The sequence below is a fragment of the Trypanosoma cruzi genome, genomic scaffold (assembly GCF_000209065.1).
Source record: "Trypanosoma cruzi strain CL Brener 1047053516621 genomic scaffold, whole genome shotgun sequence".
Lineage (NCBI taxonomy): Eukaryota > Euglenozoa > Kinetoplastea > Trypanosomatida > Trypanosomatidae > Trypanosoma > Trypanosoma cruzi.
In genome coordinates, this window is record NW_001849423.1 from 24,276 (window position 1) to 46,615 (window position 22,340).

Here is a 22,340-nt window from a genome sequence, read left to right on the forward strand (position 1 = left end):
GGCGTGTGTGCATATAGGTGGAATAATAAAATAGCAACAACAACAACAACAACAATAACAATAACAATAACAGGAAAGGAAAAGATCACAACTAAACGTGTCGGTGCACTTTTCCGTGCGTCCTCTCCACGCAATCCCCACTTCTCTTTTTTATTTTGTTTTCTTTTGTTTGCAGGAAATATTTAACGAAGACGCCATCCCAGTAAACCCATGGATGGGCATGAGGAATACAAACAGGCAGACAGACAGACAGACAGACACAAACAGAGAGAGAAAAAAAAAATAAAAAATAAAGAAAAAAAACATTCAACAACAAATAAATAAAATAATCCACAGCCAACAGCGATAATAATAACAAAGGAACCCTGCAGCACATGATGCCACAAGTGTAAATAAAAATAAATAAATAAATAAATAAAGCCAACAAGGAGGAAAAAAAAACCCTAAAAACATCGCCGACGTTATCCCGCAAAAAAAAAACGTCAGTGGGTCGCTCTCGTAAAGTAATAATAGGAAAAAGAAGGAAAAACAAAAAACAAAAAACAAAAAAAAAAGCAGCGGGAAGGAGGAAGAAGAAGAAGAGCAATATTTCCCCTCATTCCCCTCCATACTACTAATGCTAGTAGTAAAAATAACACTTCCTATCACTGTCACTCTCTTTCGTTTTTGTTTGTTTTTGTTTTTTTTTTTCTTTTTTATGGACTCACTTAAATGAAAATGTCCCGACTGGATACCTGCGGCTTGCCAATGGCGCACACTTCAAACCCAATTGACATCAGTTTCTTCTCATCGACGACAAGACGGCCGTCAAAGACCATCGCAGGTTTCTTCATCACCTCATAGAGCCTCGCGTAGTCCATCGTCGTAAACTCGTTCCATTCCGTTAAAATAACAATTGCGCTTGCATTTATGGACGCCTCCAGGGCAGAATCAACAACCACTACATTCTTCAACATATTCTCAACACTTTCTCTACTGCGCGTCACCGCATCTCTCTTTAATCGATCATACGTGCAGCTTTTAAGCAGATGTTCCGTATTAAAGAAGTTCTCGAGCTCCATTATCACCCGCTCCCTCTTTATTTTGGGGTCGTAAATGCGCGGCATAGCGCCCTCCTCCAGTAGTCGCGCACAAATGTAAATTGAAGCGCTTTCACGTGTGTCCCCGGTGTCCTTCTTGAAGGCAAAGCCCATAATGGCCATGGTTTTTGTTCGAACGGTGCCAAAAGAGTTCTTGACAATCTTGTGGTAAAATCGTTCCTTCTGGTAGTTGTTCATCTTTACAACCTGCGACCAATACTCCGCCGTCTCGTTGAGAGAGAGTGACTGGCACAAATACACAAGGTTAAGAATATCCTTCTGAAAGCATGAGCCACCAAAACCAACCGATGGGTTAAGAAAAAGATCTCCAATGCGTCTATCGCCGCCGACAGCCTGGCGCACCTCCGTAATTTCGGCCCCTGTCATCTCACACAGCGGTGTGATGGAGTTGATAGAAGAGATGCGCTGAGCCAGAAACGCGTTCGCAACGAGTTTGGAAAGTTCGCTGGACCACAAATTTGTGCAAATAATACGCGACTTGTCCACCCATCGCTCGTAGATGGAGGAGATCAGTTCAATGGACACCTCGTCATCGCCGCCGATGAGTACACGGTCGGGTTCCAGAAGGTCCCGGACTGCCGTCCCCTCCGCAAGAAACTCCGGGTTGCTGATGATGGAGAAGGAGACCTTGTCGCTCTTCCTGTGGGCGCTGAGGATGCGGCGAATGGAAATGCTGCAACGCACCGGCACTGTGGACTTCTCAACCACGACGTAATGGCCCTCGACAACAGTCTCCCCAATGAGACGTGCACAATTTTCGACGTACGTGAGATCCGCAGCAAACCCCTCACCGACGCCATTCTCCTTCGTTGGAGTATTAACCGCCACAAAGATCACATCAGCCCCCTTCATGCAGTTCCTGTCGCAGGTAAAAAAAAGATTCTTGTCGCGTACTTCGTACACAATTTCGGCCAGCCCAGGCTCGTAGATGGGCAGTCCTGAATGTTCCCCAGGGAAAGAGATGGGGGCATTCCACGCAGCGATCCTCTCCTCAGAGATGTCCATCACATACACAGTGAAGTCTGGGCACTGCTTGGCGATAATTGCCATCGTCGGGCCACCGACATACCCGGCGCCAATGCAAGCAATTTTCAGTTGGCGAGGCTCAGGCATTTCTCTTTTCTCTTTTTTTTTTTTTTTTTTTTCGTGTCGTTTTTGTTTTTGTTGTTTTTGTTTTTTTGTTTGTTTTTACTTCTGTTTCTTTATTCTTTTTTTTTTTTTTTTTCCTTTTATTTGTGTTGTTGTTGTTGTTGTTGTTTTCGCTTTCCCACAATAAAATTCCTCTCTCCCTAAGCGGTACCACGCAAAATGTATATCTATATATCTATATATCTATATATATATATATACGTATCTTCGCGCTGGCACTGGCGAGCCAAAAGAAAGAAGAAAAAAAAGAGTTCTGTAGCACACACACACACACTCTCTCTCTCTCTATCTCGCTCACGCACCACAACAATACGGCAGAAAAAAAAAAAAAAAAGACAAGTGCCAATAATAACGTCACCACTCACAGTTTCGGAGGATTCACCTCTTCTTGTCGCATTTCACGCGGCATCCGCCCTGTGCTTTCCTGATCTGCTCCCACGACTGTCGAGCCTCAGAAGCACTGGGTCGCTCCGCGGGGTCCACGGCCAGAAGCCGCAGCAAAAATTCTGTGACGCCAGGCCCCACGGTGTCAAGAGCATGTTTTTGATGCGGCTGCAGAACCTCGTGCAAAGTGCGCCTGCCATTCTGCAAGTCGGCCGCGAGAAAAAACAGTCGGCCAAGATTTGCTCCCCCAAACAGCATGACGCCTGTCAAAAGTTCGTAAAGCAAACATCCGCAGGCCCAAATATCCGCTGCGAGTTCTCTTTCCACATTGGCTAAACCAGACGATGCGGGAAAGGCAGATGAGGCAGCCGAAGGTGCGGCCTCATCATGGCATTTTCCGTCAGTAAATGTGGCGCTCGACAATAAGAGTCTCTCCGGCGCCTGCACCGCCTCCGTCCCCCTCGTGGAAACCCAGCCACACGCCCTGCCATCAGCAGCGGATTTGTTGGCGCGCCGCACGGCAACCATGTCCTCCCCAACCAACTCGCTTACACCAAAGTCACAAATTCGGATGGCAATGGGAACACAGATTTCCGGCTCATCGGGTCCCCTGTAGATCCCACGCGTGCCCTTCTTTTCCTCCTCCGCATTAGACACTGTGACAGGGGATGACGACGCCACCCGGAAACTCTCGATGAGAATGTTGTCTGCTTTGAGGTCATTGTGGCGTATGCCACGAGCATGCATGAACTCAACTGTCTCGAGAATCTGTGCAAAGATGGGTCCACACACCGAAAGGATGCCGCCTCCGGACAAACGTGTCATGGAATCCGAGACCAATCCCCTTGAGGCGCCAAAACAACCCTCCTTCATTTTATCACCGACAGGAAAGCCACTTCTCATCACTCGCCATTCGCGAAGTGAGCCGCCCTCATATAGCGGCAATGCAAGAACATAGTGTGAAGCGGTACAACCAAAGAAGAGAAGTTCGCAGATGTGTGGATGCCCTTGAAGGTGAAGTAGAGCGGTCACCTCTGTGTGGCAGCTCACCAACGCAAAACATTCATCCTCCATCTCGGGCCGGCTGATAGAGACCATCTTCAGTGCAAGAGACTGTGCAGAATCCACCAAGGTCAACGTGTGCTGAAACAAAGAGACTGAATCACAACAAGAGTGTGTTGCGGCAAAGACTGAGCCATAACTGCCTGCGCCGATGCGTCGTGTTATGGTTATCCCCTCAAGTAGTTGTGGCTGCGGTAACAGCAGTCGCCGCAGCACATCCACCCCAATCCACACAGGGCTCGTCTGCATCTCTCTTGTGACAAGTTCATCAAAGAACTGAACGGAGGTTTTGTTCGCCGGGCAACGCATAAACTCCTCCAACTTACGAAGGACGCGTACAAGAGGAACATTCCAGCAAACGGAGTCCAATTGAGGCCGCTTCGTTTGGTTTCCTGCGATTCCGCGAGCAGCCACAAGGCCGGACTGGCTTATCATCCCACTACTGCGCCCGGGTAACAAGCAGCAGAGTAAGAGCAGCACCTCCGCCAGCGATGCCGAATCGTCCAGTGCGGTCATCCGTCCTTGTCCCCTTGAAGTGCTGGTGACCACAGAAAAGTCATCTCCCGAAAGCAGCTTTTGCGAGGGTGAGGTAATTTCCAACGGCGGTAACAGCGGTGCCGGTTCACTGACAACTACCGTTGGTCGCGCCCCTCCAGCCTCCACGACAGTCATCTCCCCGTTGGAAGTGTAGTACTGCGGCAGGGGCAAAGCCGCAAGTGGAAGTTTGGCTATAAAAGGCTTCACGGTGTCCTTGACGCCTTTCGTCCCCACACCGCTGCTGATGTTGAGACGGTTGTTCAACAAGTCTTTCGGGGAAGAGGCGAGTGGAGTTAACGCTGGCGCCAAATTCATGTCTCGCACGGGCGCCATCAAGGGCGTTACTGTCTGCACTCCCTCACCGGCCAAATCGCCCATAACAGCAGCCTTCGGCAGCATGCAGCTCAGCGTAATGGAAATTGACAGTTGCACGGCCGTGCTGTAAGCCTCTTTTTCCAAAACAATGAGAGACCGCAGCGCCCGCAACAACGCCTGGACGCACGGATGTTTTAAAGACTGGAGCTGATGCATCCTCTCCACAAGACAAAAGTAAAGCAGGCGCGTGTACGTCGTCGCGTATTGGCCGGAGGATCCTCCAAACGGTGGGGCAAAGACGTCCCGTCCAGGACTCGTGCAAATTGTTTTTGCGGAGACCGCGATGATCTGTGACGCCACTCGCTGAAGCTCTATTATTTGCTCCCTCGCAAACTCTTCAGGCTGTATAGAAAAAAGACGCGCGCATAGTCCTTCGGTTCCCTCCAAAAAAAAGGCTGCTGGGTGTTTGCCGCACCTCATCCCATCACGCTGGAGAAGACAGATGAAATCAGCATGGGAGACGTACTCGCTTAGAGCAAAAATATGTTGCAGCACCCGGACGCAGTGCTCATGATAATCGATCCCCGCCACCTCTGGCCACCATGCAGGCGACGAGGGCCAAGCAGTCACGCATTCCCCTCCCATAATAAACCGCCGCTCCATCACGGAGACATAATACACCTCAAGAGATTTCCGCAAAGTCATTGTAGCACGCGCCGCGGTAGTATTATGCTCCGAGTCGTTACCTTTCAGCATCGTCTCGCGGAGGAAACTCTCGAGCATCCTCCCGACGCATTGGGGGGGAGCGCGCACAAAAGCGCTCCACACCTCGACGAATCCACGCGCACACAAATCTCTCAAGCGGTGTTCGGCATCACCCACGACAGAAACCAAAAAGGAGGAAAGTATTGCTGCCATGGCGGGAATGATGCTCTCAAAGACGGCGTCAACAGCGGCCAGAAAGAAATGCAGCCCAGCAGCAGAACCCTTCACCAAAACGTGTTTTTCAATGCTGCGTGCAAAGCCTGCAAGGAGCCACGCCGTCGTCTCTGAGGGTTCCTTTGCCGCCGACAAAAACGCGGCACGCCAGAAGGCTACAAAGTGAACAGACCCCGTAGTCTCGCAGGTACGCGCTAACACTGAAAGAAGAATATCCGCTGCACCTGCGTCTTGGCGGAGCAGCGCCGACACTGTAGCCGCGGCTAACTCCTCTCCGGCGCATCTTTTCACGGAGGCCGAGAAAGACAACGGTCGAATAGAAAACACAGCGTGTAAAAGAAGCAGAGAATGGACGACGTGTGTGCGCCTCGCTGCAGTGCCTCGCGACATCATAGCCAATGGAGACACAAGTAAGCTGCCTTTGTAAACATCTTCTTCACGATGTTCGCCGTGTTTGTCCTTCCGCTCTTTTTCCGCGCGAATGAAAGAACGTACGGTATTCGCCCTGTGGACGTCAATCAACTGCCCAAGCAAAATTGGATACGCCGTTTCACCAACTTCATCCCCACCAACGCCGCACCGCGCATCAAACTCACCGGACTGCTTTGACAACACCAATCGCGTTTTCTCAAATCCGTTAATATTGAGGGCGGAGAGAAGAACCGACATTTCGACACCACTAAATGCCGCCATGCGACAAGCAGCTGGCCCGATCACCCCTTCTTCCTCCTCTTCTCGAGCCGGCACCATAAGGCAACGATGAAGAAGACAACACCGCCATGAAGAGCAGCTCCAAAAGAGCCGTGAAGCTTTCGCCGTCAACGGTGGCCACAACAGACCTGACATTATTTCTCTGACCAAATCTGCAGCAGCAGAGCTGCCGTCAGCCGGTATTAAACACATCTCCGCCATGGCACAGCCTGCGCATGTAGTAATTTTCAACAACTTTCGGCACGCAGTCTCCTTGTTCCCCTCCTGTGAAGCAAAGGCCCCAATGGTGGGTCGAGGAGCAACAATATACGCACATAACAATGAATTGGAGACATTTTTTAATGTACATTCTCTCCAGTGCAGCGCCCCTCCTCGTCTCAGAGTAGCCGCGGTGCATTGGAGCAGCCTCGCCGCCCCCGCAACGTCCAGCCTGCAAAATGCGTCGCAAAGGCACGGAGAAAGAGAAGAACTGGCATCCTCCCGCCCCTCATCCTCTCCCGCAACGGCACGCATCCCACACTGTCCTCGTGTCTCTTTCATTGCTTATTTCCACCCTACACGTCGCAAAGATAAAGTGCAAACAAACGCAAAAACAAAAATAAAAACAAAAAAAAACGAAGCCAAACTCACTTCAAATTGCCGCCACAAGCACTAAAACACAAACTCATTCACACACAAAGACACATACGTACAGAAAAAGAAAGCGTGAAGGAGGAAATAAAAAACGTCTACAAGACAAATGTAGAAAACTTATAAAATGACTATAGAGAAAGGAAAAGTATATATATATATATCGATAAAAAAGTACGTGCTATTTTTACGCCAGTCTGTGCTTCAATCATCAATAATCCCACGCATAAAGTTCATAAATCGTGAACGGTAGTCCGGCGGCGGAACACAACTGATTTCTTTCATATCTTGCAGGAGCACCGACTTGCCGTAGTGCTCGCCGACCTTCTTTAGGCCATAGGTTGTGAGGCAGTCCACAATGCCCAAGTAATACACCTCGGACCCGTCAAAGGACGACACACCGCCATAGTACGCGTGGAAAACATTGTCATTTTTTTTATTCTCTTTGAATTCATCCGTCGACACCCGTTCTGGCTGCGCGTCAATAGTAGCAACCAGATCTGCCATCCGTCGCCGTTGGCGTAATGAAAGCTCCACTGCTTCATTTGACGACGCCCAGTCTCCTTCGCCACTGTGTATACCCACAAGAAGGCTGTAGTCGAGTCTGTTTGCCCGCTCCAGCAGTTGTGTATCCACCTCCAACTGTGCCAGCAGCGCCTTCCGTGCCTCCAAGGAGACACGAAGACGTTTTTTGCTTGCCAAAAAGTCGTTGTCTTTTCCTGCAGCGCCGTGCCTGCGATCCTCTGCGGTGGTGGTTCGGTGCGTGGTGGAGCCTTTGAGGTCGTACACCTCTGTGATGGGGAATTGGGCAAATGCGAAGACATTTTCGGTGACGACAAAGGAGTTCTTTTCACTGCCCCTCCACAACGCGTAAAGACCAGCGTACCGCGGCAGGAGGGTGTGGGGGTAACGGTCAAGGTGGTCAACGTACACGGGGAGCAGGCTGCGCAGAGTTCGAGACTCGGTGAGTGTGACACGCTTCAGGATAAAGCGATCATCATGACTTGTGAGCAGCAAAGCCCCACTGCGGCCGCTGCTTCTAAGAAATCTCGGGGCGCAAAAGTGCCCCAATAACAGGCGGGCACGCAGCGCACTGATGCCTAAAGCATCCAAGAACGTCTCTACATGAATTCCAAGACGCATTCGAACGGAAGCAAAGAGAAGTGGTTTGTAGTCTGTGAACGCCACGCGGTCACTCTGGAAAGAGGAGATGTGCTTGCGGAAAAAGCTCGGTGCCCCACCAGTGGGGCTGGAGTTTGAGACAAAACTGACACCAGCGATGGTTGGCGTCCCGTTTGTGAGTTCAAATGTGTTCTTCTCACCGCATTTCGATGCCTCCGCTGCGGCACGAACCGATAATTCCACTCCCGTCATGACGTACGTGAGTAGCACCCAATGCGCTGAGCCAAACCCTAGAAGCGGATGCGGCGTGCCGCACACGTGTGGCAACTTGCATCCCTTCATTTTATCCTGTCCTGGCAATTCCATAAGAAGAGTGTACGCCTGCAGGAAATCTGAAAATGACATCGTTTCGACTATCTTGTTGCAGTTGCGATAGACCGCCTCCACGATGTTGTCGACGGTGTCTTTGACGGATTCATCGTCGATTGAAGACTTGTAGGACAGGCCGAAAAGAATGTCACGTGCGATGAGTTTAAAGTCCTTCAAACGAACGAGGCCTCGTTCTTGTGTTTTCCCTTCCCCTTCTCCATTCCTTTCTGTCGGGTCCATCGTTGCATCACGGCACATGCCACCCCCAAAGGCCCGGAAGGCAATTTCGGCCCGCTCCGAGACGCTCCCTTGAAGCATCACCCGCATGTGATTCAGGTACATGGGCAGACTCACCTTGCCGCTGGCGTCCGCCCCCGCATCACCAACGTCATCGCAGCGCATCGCCTGAACCAGTCGTGAGTCGCACGCGAGAAGTGGCCCCATGGCCGCCTCCAGAGAGGAGCAGAGAATATAGCCGGCCCCCTCCGCATCCATTGCACAATACTGGTGGTACAACGCGGCGAGATCAAAGTACCGGAGTCCGCGGCAAGGCTCAGCGGTGACGGCGCAGAACCGTTGCGAACGCAACATTCCCAACAGAAACAATTCGGTGAGCCGCTGCAATGCGTAACGCACGGTGACGTCGGTCGCAGGGTCAGAGGTCTCGAGCAGCCACACATCGCCCTGGCGCCCCACAAGCCTCACAGTGTTGCCCCATGGGGCCACCAACGCAGACAAACTGCCAACAGGCAGCAGCTCCACTTCCTCCGAACCACTTAGGTTTAAGTCGCGCCAAAGAGTGACCGCCGTCCGTGGTCGCCGTGCGATGCGTATTTCCCTTTCATTCAGCATGACGATATCCACCGCCTCTCCGCTTGCAAACGGGCAGCTCTTTTCAACAGTCACGCACTGCACAACTGTTGCAGACAAACGAACAGGCGCCCCTGCCAATGCATAGACGGCATCGCCAGGATAATACAAGGGTGCCGTCACCGCCTCCATCTCGCCGTGATTCATCCGCCAAAGAATCAGTGCGGCGCGAGCAAACTGCTCCCCCTCCGCTCCCTTCATTCTCAGCGAGACAGCGGCACCCTCAATAAAAATATCCAACGAAACAATCTTCTGTGCCATCGTTGCGGTCCCGGGGCTCTCATCCTCAAAGTTTGGAAGCTCATTCTCACCTGTCGGGCAGCCAAAAGATTTCCCGGGCAGAAGCAGCCGCTCCGTGCAACGCATCCCTCTCACAGACGCAAACTCCACCCAGAACAACACTTTCCCCCCCAAAGATTCGGTAAGAATTACATGTGAGCTAAGCAGTACGGCATGTCCACTCATAGGCCGGGCCTCCTCGTCATAATAAAGACACGCCTCTCTAGAACGAGCGCCAGAGGCCACATCATACACCGAAGAAGAAAGTTCACAAAATTCCTCCCACTTGCCAAACAACGAGGGTAATAGCATCCCATCTCGGGTCATTTTACACACCTTCTGTCATTACAAACACAGAGAAAGAGAGAAAGAGAGAGAGAGAGAGAGAGGGAGAGAAAGACAGAAAATTTTTTAAAAAGTTAAACCAATAATAATAGAAAATAGCCAACCCACAAGAGAAGATCAACAAAACACTAAGAATAACAAAAAAGAGTTAACCAACATAAAACAAAAAGAAAATCTAGAAAACAAGAAAAAAATGTGGTTAATAAAGAAGAAGTTAGTCTCAGTTTGAAGTACTGCTAAAAATTGTCAACACAGATGGGACATGCCCATGTATCAGATTATTGGTCGATTTAGGACTCATCATGTGCACAGCCGGCCACCTCAACATTGTGCCAGTGCCGAGTACCATTCACTAGGAAAACAGCAAAAGGACAGGAAGGCCAAAAAACGGAGCCACTTATCAACGCTGCCCAAAAGAAACGGGGCCTGTTACCGCTACCTACTTCCATTCTTCGCCTACCGGCGCCACATACGGTGTAGCCATAAGTGTTATGTTGCCAAGAGAAGAAAAGAAAAATCATGTGGGTCATTCAGTCATGCATGAGGACGATGAACTTTGCAGTGGGGAGAATAGAAGGGGTGCGACTCAGCTTTCAAGGACTCGAGTGATGCTCTCATGTGGACCCGTATGCGGGGATCTCTCGGACATATGCTTGTTCTCGTCGACATCATTGCAAATTCCGGCCAATGGGGCCCAGCACACCGCGCGCTGCTCTCCCTTCACCATCCATCGTCCACACGCTCACGAGGAAGGGAGCGAGACGAGCGAAGTGCAGGTGGTGTCGAGTAATAATGGTACTAGTTGGGAATCAAGGCAGGATGTCAGCAGATGACGCTTAACAAAGCTCGCTCACGGCATCTCGGCAAGAGGAGCCAAAGCTCCCCGGGCGATGTATATATTGTGCATCATGTGGGTCATTCAGTCATGCATGAGGACGATGAACTTTGCAGTGGGGAGAATAGAAGGGGTGCGACTCAGCTTTCAAGGACTCGAGTGATGCTCTCATGTGGACCCGTATGCGGGGATCTCTCGGACATATGCTTGTTCTCGTAGACATCATTGCACATTCCGGCCAACGGGGCCCAGCACACCGCGCGCTGCTCTCCCTTCACCATCCATCGTCCACACGCTCACGAGGAAGGGAGCGAGACGAGCGAAGTGCAGGTGGTGTCGAGTAATAATGGTACTGTTGGGAATCAAGGCAGGATGTCAGCGGATGACGCTTAACAAAGCTCGCTCACGGCATCTCGGCAAGAGGAGCCAAAGCTCCCCGGGCGATGTATATATTGTGCATCATGTGGGTCATTCAGTCATGCATGAGAACGAAGAACTTTGCAGTGGGGAGAATAGAAGGGGTGCGACTCAGCTTTCAAGGACTCGAGTGATGCTCTCATGTGGACCCGTATGCGGGGATCTCTCGGACATATGCTTGTTCTCGTAGACATCATTGCACATTCCGGCCAACGGGGCCCAGCACACCGCGCGCTGCTCTCCCTTCACCGTTCATCGTCCACACGCTCACGAGGAAGGGAGCGAGACGAGCGAAGTGCAGGTGGTGTCGAGTAATAATGGTACTAGTTGGGCGGGAGAATGCGTGTTGCGTTGGCCCTTTTTGTGTACCCATGTAAATTACCCTTTTCGTTTTGTGCTGTTTTTACGCGTTCCGCACCAACCAAAAACAAGTAGAACCGTGATAATAAAGGAGTGGGACCGTTTAGCCTTGAAAATGCCTTTGAGAGAGAGAGAAAGAAGACAAACACAACAGTAAGAGAGAGATGCAAAGAAATGAAGAGGTTGAGTAAAGAAACTGGCAGTGTCACTGGAGGGTCAATTTTCGTCCCTAACCCTTTATTTTCCCCAAATCTCATTTATTGTCGTTGTTGCTCGCTTTTTTTTCCTTTATATATATATATATTTCTTTTGTAGTTTATTTTCCCTCTTGTTGCATTCTCCTTCGCTCGTGGCCCATTCACGCACTTTCCTTTCCCCGTCCTCTCATTGCGTACGGGAGGGCGTCTATCTACGGTGGTGCTATCCCCAGTGTGGGGAAGGGGGTTTGCCGCGAGAGAACGATGGTTTTGTGCTCGTAAGAGATGTAACCACGCACAAGGCCGCTGGCGATGAGTTTTGCCGTCCACCATGTCATTTCGTCGTCCGTCATCACGGATGTTTTGTTCTCATCGTTCTCCTCTCGGTGTCTTTTGGGCCGCTTCTGGTTTGATGCCGCTGCACCCGTCTGCGCCGTTGCTGCTTTCCTCCCCTCATCCACGACGTGGGCGTACGCTGCCGTGAGGACAGGGAGAGGGACGCGGCTGTTGTCAACGCCGCCGCACATCCCGAGTGCGGTCTGCGTGCGGGCGAGCAGCACGAGAAAGCAGTAGAGTTTTGCTCGCTGCAAAAGGAAAAACACCCCGCGCTTTCGAAGAAGCGTGCCAAATGCATCGACGGCGTTTGCAAAGGCGTGTGGGTCGCCCCGTTGCACAGCCAAAAAAATTGGCATAAAGACGAAAGGCGATGAGGTCGTCTGTCCTCAGGATTTCTTCCGGCACCACTTTGCCGTGAACTACACCGGCCACCGTGAGGTAAAAACGAACCCGCTGTTTGTTGCGCTGCTGCACTTCCGTGCCCTCACCTGGTGGCGGGAGGAGATGATAAGCCTTCCGCAGCGCATCGTATGCATCCTCGAAGCGGTGGTCGTACAACATTATACGTCCCTTGTAGTAGCAGAAGTTTACCACCTCGGCAATCATGTGCTGCGCAGGCCGCAAGATGGATTTGCCCCAGTCCCCTGTCGACTCTGCTATTTTTTCCGACTGTGCGACCGAGTTGACAAGGATGCGGCACTGGTGTGTGTTGTAGCGATGAAAAAGGATACTCAACAGGCCGTTGCAGACTGCAAGGGCGCCGCGGCGACGGGAGTGCTCTGGCGACTCTTGTGGGTCCGCTGTCTGTAACGAAAGCAACAGTTTGCGCCAACTCCTCACAATTTGCCCAGTGGCCTCATCAATAACGTGCTCGCTAGCATCACGTGCAACCCGCGGGATGCGGTGCACAAAGTGAAGTAGCAGCAGCGTGTCCCAGCCAACGGTGCCAACGGTACTGCCGCCGCGTCGCCGTGGCGTATAGTGACTGCGCCGCATGGAGTGCACCTCCTGGAACGCCTCAAATACGTGCAGCATGCCCCGTGCAAGCGTGTCAAAGTACCGTTGCGGTGGCTTTTCGCCGCCGCTGTTGCTCTCACTGGCGCCGTTGTTATGACCGCTCTGTGGCTCCATGCGTTGGTAGCGCGCGAGTGCCCCAGTGACGGCTACACGCACCATCACATCGACGTACAGCTGCCGCTCCTTCACGTCATCCGCGCAGCAGCCGGGTGTTCCGCGGTGCCTCGAATGAGACGATTCCACCCGCTCCATGAGGGTGCAGCGCAGGTCCTCCACCGCCGCCTCAATGTTCTTGAGCACCGCCGCACTCGGCAGCTCCGTCGCCTCGCCCTCCTCCGCGAGGGTGACGCAGTCCGTCAGCAGCACACCGTTGCGTGAGGCAATGGCGTCCGCGGTGCGATCTAGCCATTCAGGCGACACGATCAGTGCCGCTTGCGCCTCCGTCCTGCGGTTGTTCTTCCGCATCTAATTAGAGACTAGGCGTAGCACACACACACACACAAAAAAAAAAAAAGATGAGAGAGAAAGTACAGCTGCACCTCATACCTCCGCTGAGGAGTTTATTCGCCACGCACATCTGTGACGCGCCACCAAACCACATCATAGATCTCTTGCGATTGCCTCACGTCGGGGTGAGAATGACACACCAATTCTCCTTGTCGTAGTACGACTCCCGCACCGATGCGCCCGCCTCCACAGCAAGACTCTCCAGTTCTCCCTGTACAAAAAGGTGGTAGTAACGCTGGTACACACGCTTCTCCTTGTCGTATTTCTCGTGCATCTCCCATGGGATGAGGACATCCGCCTCGTCATTTCTGGATCGCTTCCTCGGCTGCTCTTTCGCCCACACGCTGATCAGCACAAGACCGTCGGGCCGCACAAGGCGAAGTAACTCCCGGATGGCCTCCAACCGCCCCGCTTGTGTGGCGAGGTGATGAATGACTGCGATGCTAATGACGGCATCGAAGACTCCACCGCGGAGTGCAGTGCGACGGCCATCAGCGCGCAGAAGGTCTGTGCGATTAATAACTTGACTCTCTGAACCCAATTTCTTTTGTTGTTCTTGTGCCAGTCGTAGAAGTCCCTCACTCAAGTCAATGCCCACAACGTAACGGCATGCGTCCTCCACATCGTCGGCCTCAACCGTCACCTCCACGTCGTCGATGTGTGTCACGGTCGCCTTCCGGTGGCACTGCGCACAGGTGAAGTACTTCCCGTTCCCACAGCCGACGTCAGCCACCAAAGAGTACTTTGGAAGGGACTCAATAAAAGCCTGTACTTTGGGCCACGCCTTGTACCGTGTTGACGAGAAGTGAGACGCAATGGCGTCATACACCTTCAGCACATGTTCCCGCTCCAACACATCGCCCTCCACCAGCCGCACCGGACTCACCTCCTGCGCATCACCGGCATTCGCCATGTGGGAAAAAGTGAGGTGGAGGAAAAAAAATTTGCGTGTGTCCTGAAGGAAACATTCATAAAGACAAAAAAAAAAAGATAAAAATAAAAAATAAAAGAAATGCGGTGCGTGTTTGTGGAGGGGTGCAAATAACGTAGCTGGCCACAAAATGAAATTCGCAGTAAACCAGAGGCCAACATGCAGACATCATATTACATTTCCCTCGCCACACAGGCATGCATCATGCCCTTCCTCCATTCACCGCACGAACAAACACAAATAAAGAAAAAGAACCACGCGCTCCATCCCTCTCATTCATCCATATTCTCTGAATTCGCAGCAGCAGCAGCAACCCACACAGAGAGAAAAAAAAAAGAAAAAAAGAAACAAAAACGGCGTATAAATGACATTTCTTCTTCCAGGAATAAAAAAAAAAACGAGGGTAAATCTGCACGAGCACTCGCACGCGCAACGGCAGCGGAGGAAATGCCACAACTCGCGCAAAGAAAACCATTACCTCCCGTTTTTCTCATTCAGGAGTCTGAAGAGGTGGTCACGATGCGTTTGCCGTGCCAGCTCCACTCCATCACCGCTTCCTTCATTTTGGCCCGCGCCACCACATTATTCCCGCCGATGACTTTGGCGGTGCCCACCTCGTTGAACCCACGCTCATCCTCCAACGAGGCAATAATGTCCTCCAAAATAGCCTCCGCCAATTGCTTTACATCAACCCGAGAGGTGAAAACCCCGAGTATTTTTTCCACAAGCTGTAGGTTGTCTCGCTGCAGGAGCCCCGGCCTCCAGATGGTGAGGTGTGAGTTGTCCCACAACTTCACAACGTCGCGACGAAGCAACATCTCTGCCCGTCTCCGTGCCATGACGGACGCCTCCTCCCCCAACGCGTAGTCACGATCGTCGTCAACGTCATCCTCGTCGCCGCGCGGTCCACGCCGTTGCATGAAGTTGTCTTGGATGTCATCCTCGTTGCGATTGAACAGGGCGAGAAGCTCCTTGTCAAACTCCCCGTGTGCACGAAAGTACGGCAATGAGTTCCATAAGCTGCCACCCATCACACTCACTTGTGTGAACTGGCGAAGTGTGCCCACCCCACCACGGCTGAGTCGTTGCTCGGGACATGTTGGCAGCACATCCTCCTCCTCCCCATCCCTCTTTTCTTCAAGTTCCTCACCCGTATAAAACCACCTGCAATCGGCGTGGCCATAACAAGCGGCGTAGATCTCCCCCCAAAGAACACTGTTCTGCTTTGTTGCGTGTTTATCCATAAGCATCTCCTCCTCCTCTGAGGGCTCAGCGTGTACCATACAGTTGAAAATGCGGACTATTTTGGCAAAGGCTATCGCGTATTGATGATCCACCGCATTCACCTCAGACCGCATAAAACGATTCCTCGAGCTCAAACAGTTGATAACGACATGGTGGCCGCTGAATACAGATTTATAAAAATTAGTCTCCAGCAGTTCATTCAAAAACTTATTTCGTGCCTCAGCACTCGCTGTGGGATCCCCCATCGACATTTTAACGTAACCCGCCTTGCTCCTGCTGCCGGATGTGGTGGGAAACCGGCTGGCGTTGCGACCGCCTCTCCCGAGTGCCTCGTCGCCGTTCACGCCCCTGTTGGTCCCGTTTTTCTCACCGCCCCTACCGCCGCATGGGCCTCCCGTGTTGGATCCACGTGCCGCCTTCCGTGACCCGCCGTTGCCCTTCACGCCGTTGTTGCGCGGACGGCTGAAGCGCAGCCCCGTCGCTGCCGCACTGCCGCGTATTCTTCTCCAGGCGTCCAGCAGTCCCGGGTTGGCTTCGCTCTCGTTGCTCCACACACCTGCACGGACATACGACGCGGGAACGTGAGAGGCGTCGGCGGCAATTTTATCCCAGTCGACGGAGACGACGGAGAGACATCGTAGGGCATCGCCGGGGTGGATCCGCGGGAAACTCGAACGCCACCGGTTGATGGGGATTGGTGTCTGCGAGAGCGCCACCACACGCCCCACGTCCGGGTGCGAGACAAGAAGTGAGACAAGTTCGCGTCCAATACTTCCATTCGCACCCGCTATGAGCACAGAAAGCTGTTTTCCTTTGGAAACCATTCACCGCCCCCTCTGTGGCCCACCCCATGAATGAATAAATAAATACGCAAATAAGGAAGGAAAAACAAGAGCGAAAGGCACACGTGTACGACGGCAGCATCTCTCCCTCCCCCTTTTTCCCCCCCACACACACAATAAAAATATATATATTTATATATATATGTATATATACACTCTGAAATGCAAACCCACAAATCCACCAACACCAGTGCAGAGAAAACACACAGATAAACACCCCTGACCCTCTTACTGGCGTCGGGCGTTTTATTCCTTTTTATTTCTCCTTCATGAAATATATATATATATATATATTGTATTTCTTAAAAGTCCCTTACATTGCCTCAGCCCCCTTCACTTCCACGCTGTATCTCTTACTCCCTCAGGCACAGCTCCGATCTCTTAGAGCAACAGTGAAAGTGGGTTCTCGATAGCATCCTTAAAATGCTTGCACCACTCCGCGCCAACTGCGCCGTCGACAACGCGGTGGTCGAAGGACGCCGTGAACTTGATGACCATTTCCACCTCCGTGCCTACCTGGTACTTGCCCGTCTCCTCGTTAAATGATATCTTTGGCCGCGGCTTTGCAGAGCCAACGGCAAGAATGAGTGACTGCGGGGGGTTAATGATGGCCGTGAATCCGGGGATGCCGGAGGCACCCAAGTTGGAGATGGACACCGTACCGCCAATGAATTCATGTGGCTGCAACTTACCGTCACGCGCCTTCTTTGCAAGTTCTTTCATTTCTGTCGAGATATCCGCCAGTCCCCTTGCTTGAGCATTCTTGACGATGGGAGTAATAAGACCTGTTGGGGTTGCAACCGCCACGCTTACATCAACCGTGTTGTACTGGCGTATCACATCCCCCTGCCAAGAGGAATTGGCCTCCGGTACCAAAATGTTCGCCCTCGCCACCGCCTTAATGGTGTAGTCATTCACGGTGATCTTGTACTTGCCATCACCCTTGGCGTTCAACTGCTTAATGAGTGCTAGCATGTTGTCAGCACAACACTCCTCAAATAGGTAGTAGTGTGGAATATCCACATTCTTGGACTGCGTTAGACGCCTTGCGATTGTCGCACGCATGTTGGAAACGGGAATATCCGTGTAGTTCTCGTTCACCGCTGGTGTGAGCTTCGATGTTGCCGCTACTGTTGCTACGTCTGGTGCCGGCATTTGCTTGGGAATGGATTGGACTTTGGTTTGGGCCGCTTCTGCCGCGGCCGATGACCTCGCGCTGCCGCTAGCTGCCGCCGCCTCCACGTCTTTCTTAACGATACGACCAACGCCACCGCCGGTGCCAATGATGCCCTCCAGCGACACGTTGAGCTCCTGCGCCGTCTTGCGGGCAAGCGGGGATGCCTTTACGCGGCCACCGCTCGTGGAAGGTGATGTGGGGATTGGCGCGGCGGGACCAGTCGAAGGGGACGCGGCAGCTGCAGATGGTTCCTCTGCCCGTGATGGGGCAGCACCCTCTGCATGCCAGTTCTTCACCTCGTCCGAGTTGATGCCGTCTGCCTCGTCAACGATAAGACAAACCGTGTCACCAACGGAGGCCTCCTCGCCAGTCTGGACAAGAATACGGGCAACAAATCCCTCCTCTGACACGTTGTCGTATGACACGACAGCCTTGTCCGTCTCAACCTTGCACCATGTATCACCAGAGGCAACGGAATCGCCGACCTTCGTGACCCACTCCGAGATCTTTCCCTTCTCCATTGTAGGGGAGAGTGCCGGCATCGGGATAGGCGTAATAGTCAGGAGCCGAAGAGAAGCCACGGCGCTGCTGAGCTGCTGAACCACACGTCGGCGAAACATCTTTTATTTAAGTAGAGTGTACACCTGTGTGCTTATTTATCCTGTTTATTTATTTACTTATGTTATTTTTTTTTTCTTCCCTCAGTCTTTTCTTCTTCTTTTAGTGTCGTTGTGATCCATAAAAAGAGGAAGAAAAAAAAAAAAAAAAAGAGTCGCGGCGGCGGGTGGCCATGCAGGCAAGTTAATAATAATAATAATAATAATAATAATAATGCGCATGCGGCCCACATATTTTCTTCATGGGCAGAGTGGAGAGCTCAGCCCCTCCCTCATCGCGGCACCATCCACAATGCATGAAGAGACAGCCATTAAGCGCGTCATTGCGAGGAGCAAGAAACACGCATTTCGGCCACAACGGTGTCTCCCACACTCACACACACACGCGAAGAGAGAACCAAAAGAAAGCGGTGTTCCTTTTTATTTTCCACTCGAGGGATTTTACCGCCCCACTCGCCAGCAACTCAAAAAAGAAAAAAAAAGCACAAAAAAAAAAGGAGCGTCGAGAACGACGTCTCGCCATGTCCGCAGATCCCGTTGTTTTTCTGTTCGCGGTCCGCGGGTGGTCCCCCTCAGACATTTCCCTCCCCCACCCAAATGCCGCGTCATTTTCGCTAATTCGTCCATTCCACAGTTTTGAGCCCGTTGAAGAGCAGTGACTATAACAACAATAATAAAAGAAGAAGAAAAAGAAGACAAAAAAAAAAAAAAAAAAGAAGAAGTCAAAAGCTAAAATAAACCAATAATAATAATAATAATAATAATAATAACAGTTTATTATTATTATTATTTTCAGTCACAGTTGACATCGCCTCCTGCGCAGCACTCTCCCATCACTTCTCATCCTCTTGTAAAGGCCAAACGGCATGAAACCTCCCCGTGTTATTTCAAGGAAATTATAATAAATACATCTATGCATGTATATATTATATAATAATGTTTTAATCCTTCTATGCAGTCACCATTGTTAGGAAATGCGCGTGTTCTTTGCTGCCTCTTGCAAAACAAATTCCTTGAATCGTCGACGTTTTGTATCAAACCGGCTTGTCATGACCAACTCTGTATGGAGTGCATTGATCTGGTCCCGTGAAAAACGTGAATAGAGAGCCGCGGTGTACGTTGGATATCGATCCACGTATGTGTCCGAGAGAAAAAACACCAGCCGCTCCCGATCCTTAAAAGACAACACGGCATCATCGGCTCGCACAGAAAATTCAAGCATGCGTCCAAAGGCCAGCACCGCAAACTCTTCCACCTGCGCCTCCATGGCGCTGTTCCCGCTGCAGCCGCTCCTGCTGAGATCAACGGTTGCGTTGATAAAGCGGGGGGCGTCATAAACATTAGACCCGCTTTCCAGAATGCTCAGCGCCACCTCAATAACGAGATTTGTGAGCGGCACGTTTCCCGATAACAAATTTTTCTCAAGAATATTTTGCCGCATAAATGTGAAAATATCCTTGGAAAAGTAAAACAGCTGCTTCGTATCAATGATTTCATCTTCCGGGCGTGCTGAGACGCGTCGTGCAACGCGGGCAAAAAAGACACCGCAGATTGGAAGGATGTTCGCAATAAGATCGGTATGGGAAGTGCCAATGGGAAACACGCAATGCACTATCAATGATCGCATGGTGTGCGTCGGCAAAAGCTCTGCTGAGGATGTCAGCATCTGTAACATCCCTCGGAGAGCCTCTGACGGCAAAAATGTACTCAGGGATCCAACAACTTGATATAATGACATGCGAAGATCCATAAGAGCCATTCGAGCCTTTTCTTTGTTGCTTTGGCGCGGCACACTTTTCCGTGACCGGCCAGGCAAGTACTGCTCACGGACACCACCATCCATTTCAAGTATGCAAGCATACTCTGGCGGTAGCTGATCTGCACGAAGACCATGAATAAATTCCATAAGCCGTACAATATATGGTGTCAACTCTGTGGAAGATTCAACTAAGTAGGGAGACGTCTTACAACGACGCATGACCCCTGCAACAATGACCACGCTATCACGAAGCATATTCCGTTCATTTTGAAGGTCACTGCCTTGCGCCACGATAATGCTGTTAAACTTCATCTGATCCAGGGACTGGACACGCTGTATCAACATCTTCACAATAGGGGTGAAGAAAGATTGGAGTCGGTGTAGTCCTTCATCTTCGGGGAGGACACTGGTGAGCGCCGCCATGGTTTCATAGAGGAATGTCCTCTCGTGAGGCGTTGTGGAAGGCATCATCAGAAGTTGCTCTATTCGTTTCATAAAGGGTTCGCAAAGGTCCACAAATCGTGCGGCATGCTGACTACTTGCGGTAACCAAAAGCGTGACGGCACGCTTGCGAGCCGACATCTCGTCAACGTCGTACTGATCTTTATGCCTATGCAAAAGGCAAGAAAAAATAATATTGAGTGTTCCATCCCACACACCCAGTGCTGCGTCATCTTTACAGCTCCAGAAGGATGAGAGCATGTTGAGATAGACGGGACAGAGAACCATGTCCTCTGTGTGTTTCGCTATCAACGCCGCAATCGTCTGTGAGACGTAGTCCGAGGAGTACTTAAACGATTCTGAAAGATGACTAAGTAGAAACTGCGTCGCCTCCCATTCACGAAACGTGAGACTCTGCTGCGTCACAAAGCCGGATTGCGTTCGGGGATCCGCCAAAGTTCCACGGCCATCGCAAAGAGTTGTGAGAAGCTGTAAAATAAACTGATTGCTAACGACGGGGTAAATGCGAGCCAGAGATGTAAGCAGATGGCCTGCAAGACTGCGGAACTCCGCAAAGCCACGCTCAAACGGCTCGATAGAGCCGTATTGCTGCTCGGACAGCCGTTTTCCCTCGTCATCGGTGCCAAATTCTGGGTGAAACTTATTCTTTGGTATCAGCGAGGCAAAACGCACCATTAATTCCAAGGGGCTTACGTGAGCAAATGCGGCATCACCCAGTCGCTTCAAAAGATGACACACAGACGTGGCCAGATAAATACTTGGGACTCGCAACACCACTAGACACGATTGACTGACAGGAGCGACTACAGCCTGAATGATTGAGTCAGGCAAATCAAGCAGGAGATCCATGATTTCTTCTAGAATGCCGTAATTCACCTCCATCACATACGCCTCTACGCAGTCAAGCACGGCTGCAACAAGCGCCAAAAGCTGTTGGTTCATTGTTGTCTCCGTTGCTGTTGAAACCCCGTCGCATCTTAAAAGAGCGGCTGTTGCGGCAAGCGCTTCCTGTGCAACGGGTAGCCAGCGCACCAACACCGACAGTGCATTGCCCAACCCCAATTCCCACCACTGGGAAATGGCGAGAGATGAGGCAACATGCACAGTAATTGTCAAACAGTCTACAATGAGCTCAAGAGAATTTTCAGCAAGCTGATGGCTCCCCTCACCGCCAGCCGCTGTATAGAGGTCAAAGAGCGCCTGAATGACCTCCACCAGAATCACCCGGGAGCAAGAAGACAGGGCACTTTTCAGTTTTTTCATTCGAGAAACAGGTACATTGCCGAAGTGTGGGTCCATAAACCTCACAACAAGGGCGCAAAGAAGACGCAACTTACGCGGCTGTTTGGATAGTTGAGATTGCGTTGGGCAGAGCTCTTCCATGAGATGTGTATATCTTTCTGGCCACTCGTAAATCATGCACTCTGTAATGAGATCGACAAGGTCACCGCACAGAAGCCGACCCAAGCTTGGTTCATTGAGGTACCACATCATTATATCACCACAGGGAACTTTTTCGGCAGCAAGACAGCCCGAGGCCACGGCATGCCTCAGGAGTACTGCCCCGTAGGCTTGCACAGCGGCGCCATGGTCGGAAACACGAAGCAAACCCATACCAATTTGAAGCATTTCATCAGAATTCATTTGGTCTTCCGCTTTCAGAACTTCCATGGTGGCAACACGACGCGCCTCGTTATCTTGGGCCATGTACATCGCAGAGAGGATGCGAATAAAATTCTCGATTTTAAACATTGGTGCTAAATTGTGAGGAATCAGTGGCAACGGCACACTAATTAAAAGCAAAAAAAAAAAAAAGACAAAACAAA

General features: G+C 51.2%; 7 protein-coding genes, 6 non-coding genes and 1 pseudogene across 13 annotated transcripts, besides 21 other annotated features; all 14 read right to left on the reverse strand.

The window, feature by feature from the left end:
* Positions 1 to 22,340: part of a sequence feature (heterozygous, Esmeraldo-like haplotype) that runs on past both edges of the window.
* Positions 30 to 72: a microsatellite.
* Positions 230 to 260: a microsatellite.
* Positions 274 to 303: a microsatellite.
* Positions 390 to 419: a microsatellite.
* Positions 515 to 554: a microsatellite.
* Positions 659 to 696: a sequence feature (T-rich).
* Tc00.1047053510105.100 (UDP-glucose dehydrogenase, putative) lies at positions 708 to 2,213 on the reverse strand (the record flags this gene model as incomplete). Its single annotated transcript, XM_814795.1, has 1 exon — positions 708 to 2,213. One exon carries the CDS (start codon positions 2,211 to 2,213, stop codon positions 708 to 710), a length of 1,506 nt encoding a protein of 501 aa, XP_819888.1.
* Positions 2,213 to 2,335: a sequence feature (T-rich).
* Positions 2,337 to 2,358: a microsatellite.
* Positions 2,409 to 2,454: a microsatellite.
* Tc00.1047053510105.120 (protein kinase, putative) lies at positions 2,628 to 6,737 on the reverse strand (the record flags this gene model as incomplete). Its single annotated transcript, XM_814796.1, has 1 exon — positions 2,628 to 6,737. The coding sequence occupies one exon, from the start codon at positions 6,735 to 6,737 to the stop codon at positions 2,628 to 2,630; it is 4,110 nt and encodes a 1,369-aa protein (XP_819889.1).
* Positions 6,776 to 6,812: a microsatellite.
* Positions 7,032 to 9,794, reverse strand: Tc00.1047053510105.130 (phosphatidylinositol-4-phosphate 5-kinase type II beta, putative; the record flags this gene model as incomplete). Its single annotated transcript, XM_814797.1, has 1 exon — positions 7,032 to 9,794. One exon carries the CDS (start codon positions 9,792 to 9,794, stop codon positions 7,032 to 7,034), a length of 2,763 nt encoding a protein of 920 aa, XP_819890.1.
* Positions 9,823 to 9,871: a microsatellite.
* Positions 10,397 to 10,488, reverse strand: Tc00.1047053510105.131. Its single transcript, XR_008255638.1, has one exon. It is a non-coding gene; the product is annotated as a C/D small nucleolar RNA (snoRNA), TB8C2C1 (small nucleolar RNA).
* Positions 10,523 to 10,591, reverse strand: Tc00.1047053510105.132. The gene has a single exon (XR_008255639.1). It is a non-coding gene; the product is annotated as an H/ACA snoRNA, TC8C2H1 (small nucleolar RNA).
* Tc00.1047053510105.133 lies at positions 10,786 to 10,878 on the reverse strand. The gene has a single exon (XR_008255640.1). It is a non-coding gene; the product is annotated as a C/D small nucleolar RNA (snoRNA), TB8C2C1 (small nucleolar RNA).
* On the reverse strand, positions 10,912 to 10,980 carry Tc00.1047053510105.134. Its single transcript, XR_008255641.1, has one exon. It is a non-coding gene; the product is annotated as an H/ACA snoRNA, TC8C2H1 (small nucleolar RNA).
* Positions 11,174 to 11,266, reverse strand: Tc00.1047053510105.135. Its single transcript, XR_008255642.1, has one exon. It is a non-coding gene; the product is annotated as a C/D small nucleolar RNA (snoRNA), TB8C2C1 (small nucleolar RNA).
* Tc00.1047053510105.136 lies at positions 11,300 to 11,368 on the reverse strand. Its single transcript, XR_008255643.1, has one exon. It is a non-coding gene; the product is annotated as an H/ACA snoRNA, TC8C2H1 (small nucleolar RNA).
* Tc00.1047053510105.140 lies at positions 11,832 to 13,439 on the reverse strand (annotated as a pseudogene).
* Tc00.1047053510105.150 (hypothetical protein, conserved) lies at positions 13,597 to 14,394 on the reverse strand (the record flags this gene model as incomplete). The annotated part of the gene is made up of 1 exon (XM_814798.1): positions 13,597 to 14,394. The coding sequence occupies one exon, from the start codon at positions 14,392 to 14,394 to the stop codon at positions 13,597 to 13,599; it is 798 nt and encodes a 265-aa protein (XP_819891.1).
* Positions 14,454 to 14,494: a sequence feature (A-rich).
* Positions 14,733 to 14,766: a sequence feature (A-rich).
* Positions 14,907 to 16,481, reverse strand: Tc00.1047053510105.160 (uncharacterized protein; the record flags this gene model as incomplete). The annotated part of the gene is made up of 1 exon (XM_814799.1): positions 14,907 to 16,481. One exon carries the CDS (start codon positions 16,479 to 16,481, stop codon positions 14,907 to 14,909), a length of 1,575 nt encoding a protein of 524 aa, XP_819892.1.
* Positions 16,622 to 16,652: a microsatellite.
* Positions 16,774 to 16,793: a microsatellite.
* Tc00.1047053510105.170 (dihydrolipoamide acetyltransferase precursor, putative) lies at positions 16,881 to 18,296 on the reverse strand (the record flags this gene model as incomplete). Its single annotated transcript, XM_814800.1, has 1 exon — positions 16,881 to 18,296. The coding sequence occupies one exon, from the start codon at positions 18,294 to 18,296 to the stop codon at positions 16,881 to 16,883; it is 1,416 nt and encodes a 471-aa protein (XP_819893.1).
* Positions 18,329 to 18,371: a microsatellite.
* Positions 18,479 to 18,509: a microsatellite.
* Positions 18,969 to 19,014: a sequence feature (A-rich).
* Positions 19,035 to 19,063: a microsatellite.
* Positions 19,261 to 22,266, reverse strand: Tc00.1047053510105.180 (hypothetical protein, conserved; the record flags this gene model as incomplete). The annotated part of the gene is made up of 1 exon (XM_814801.1): positions 19,261 to 22,266. The coding sequence occupies one exon, from the start codon at positions 22,264 to 22,266 to the stop codon at positions 19,261 to 19,263; it is 3,006 nt and encodes a 1,001-aa protein (XP_819894.1).
* Positions 22,310 to 22,340: part of a sequence feature (A-rich) that runs on past the window's edge.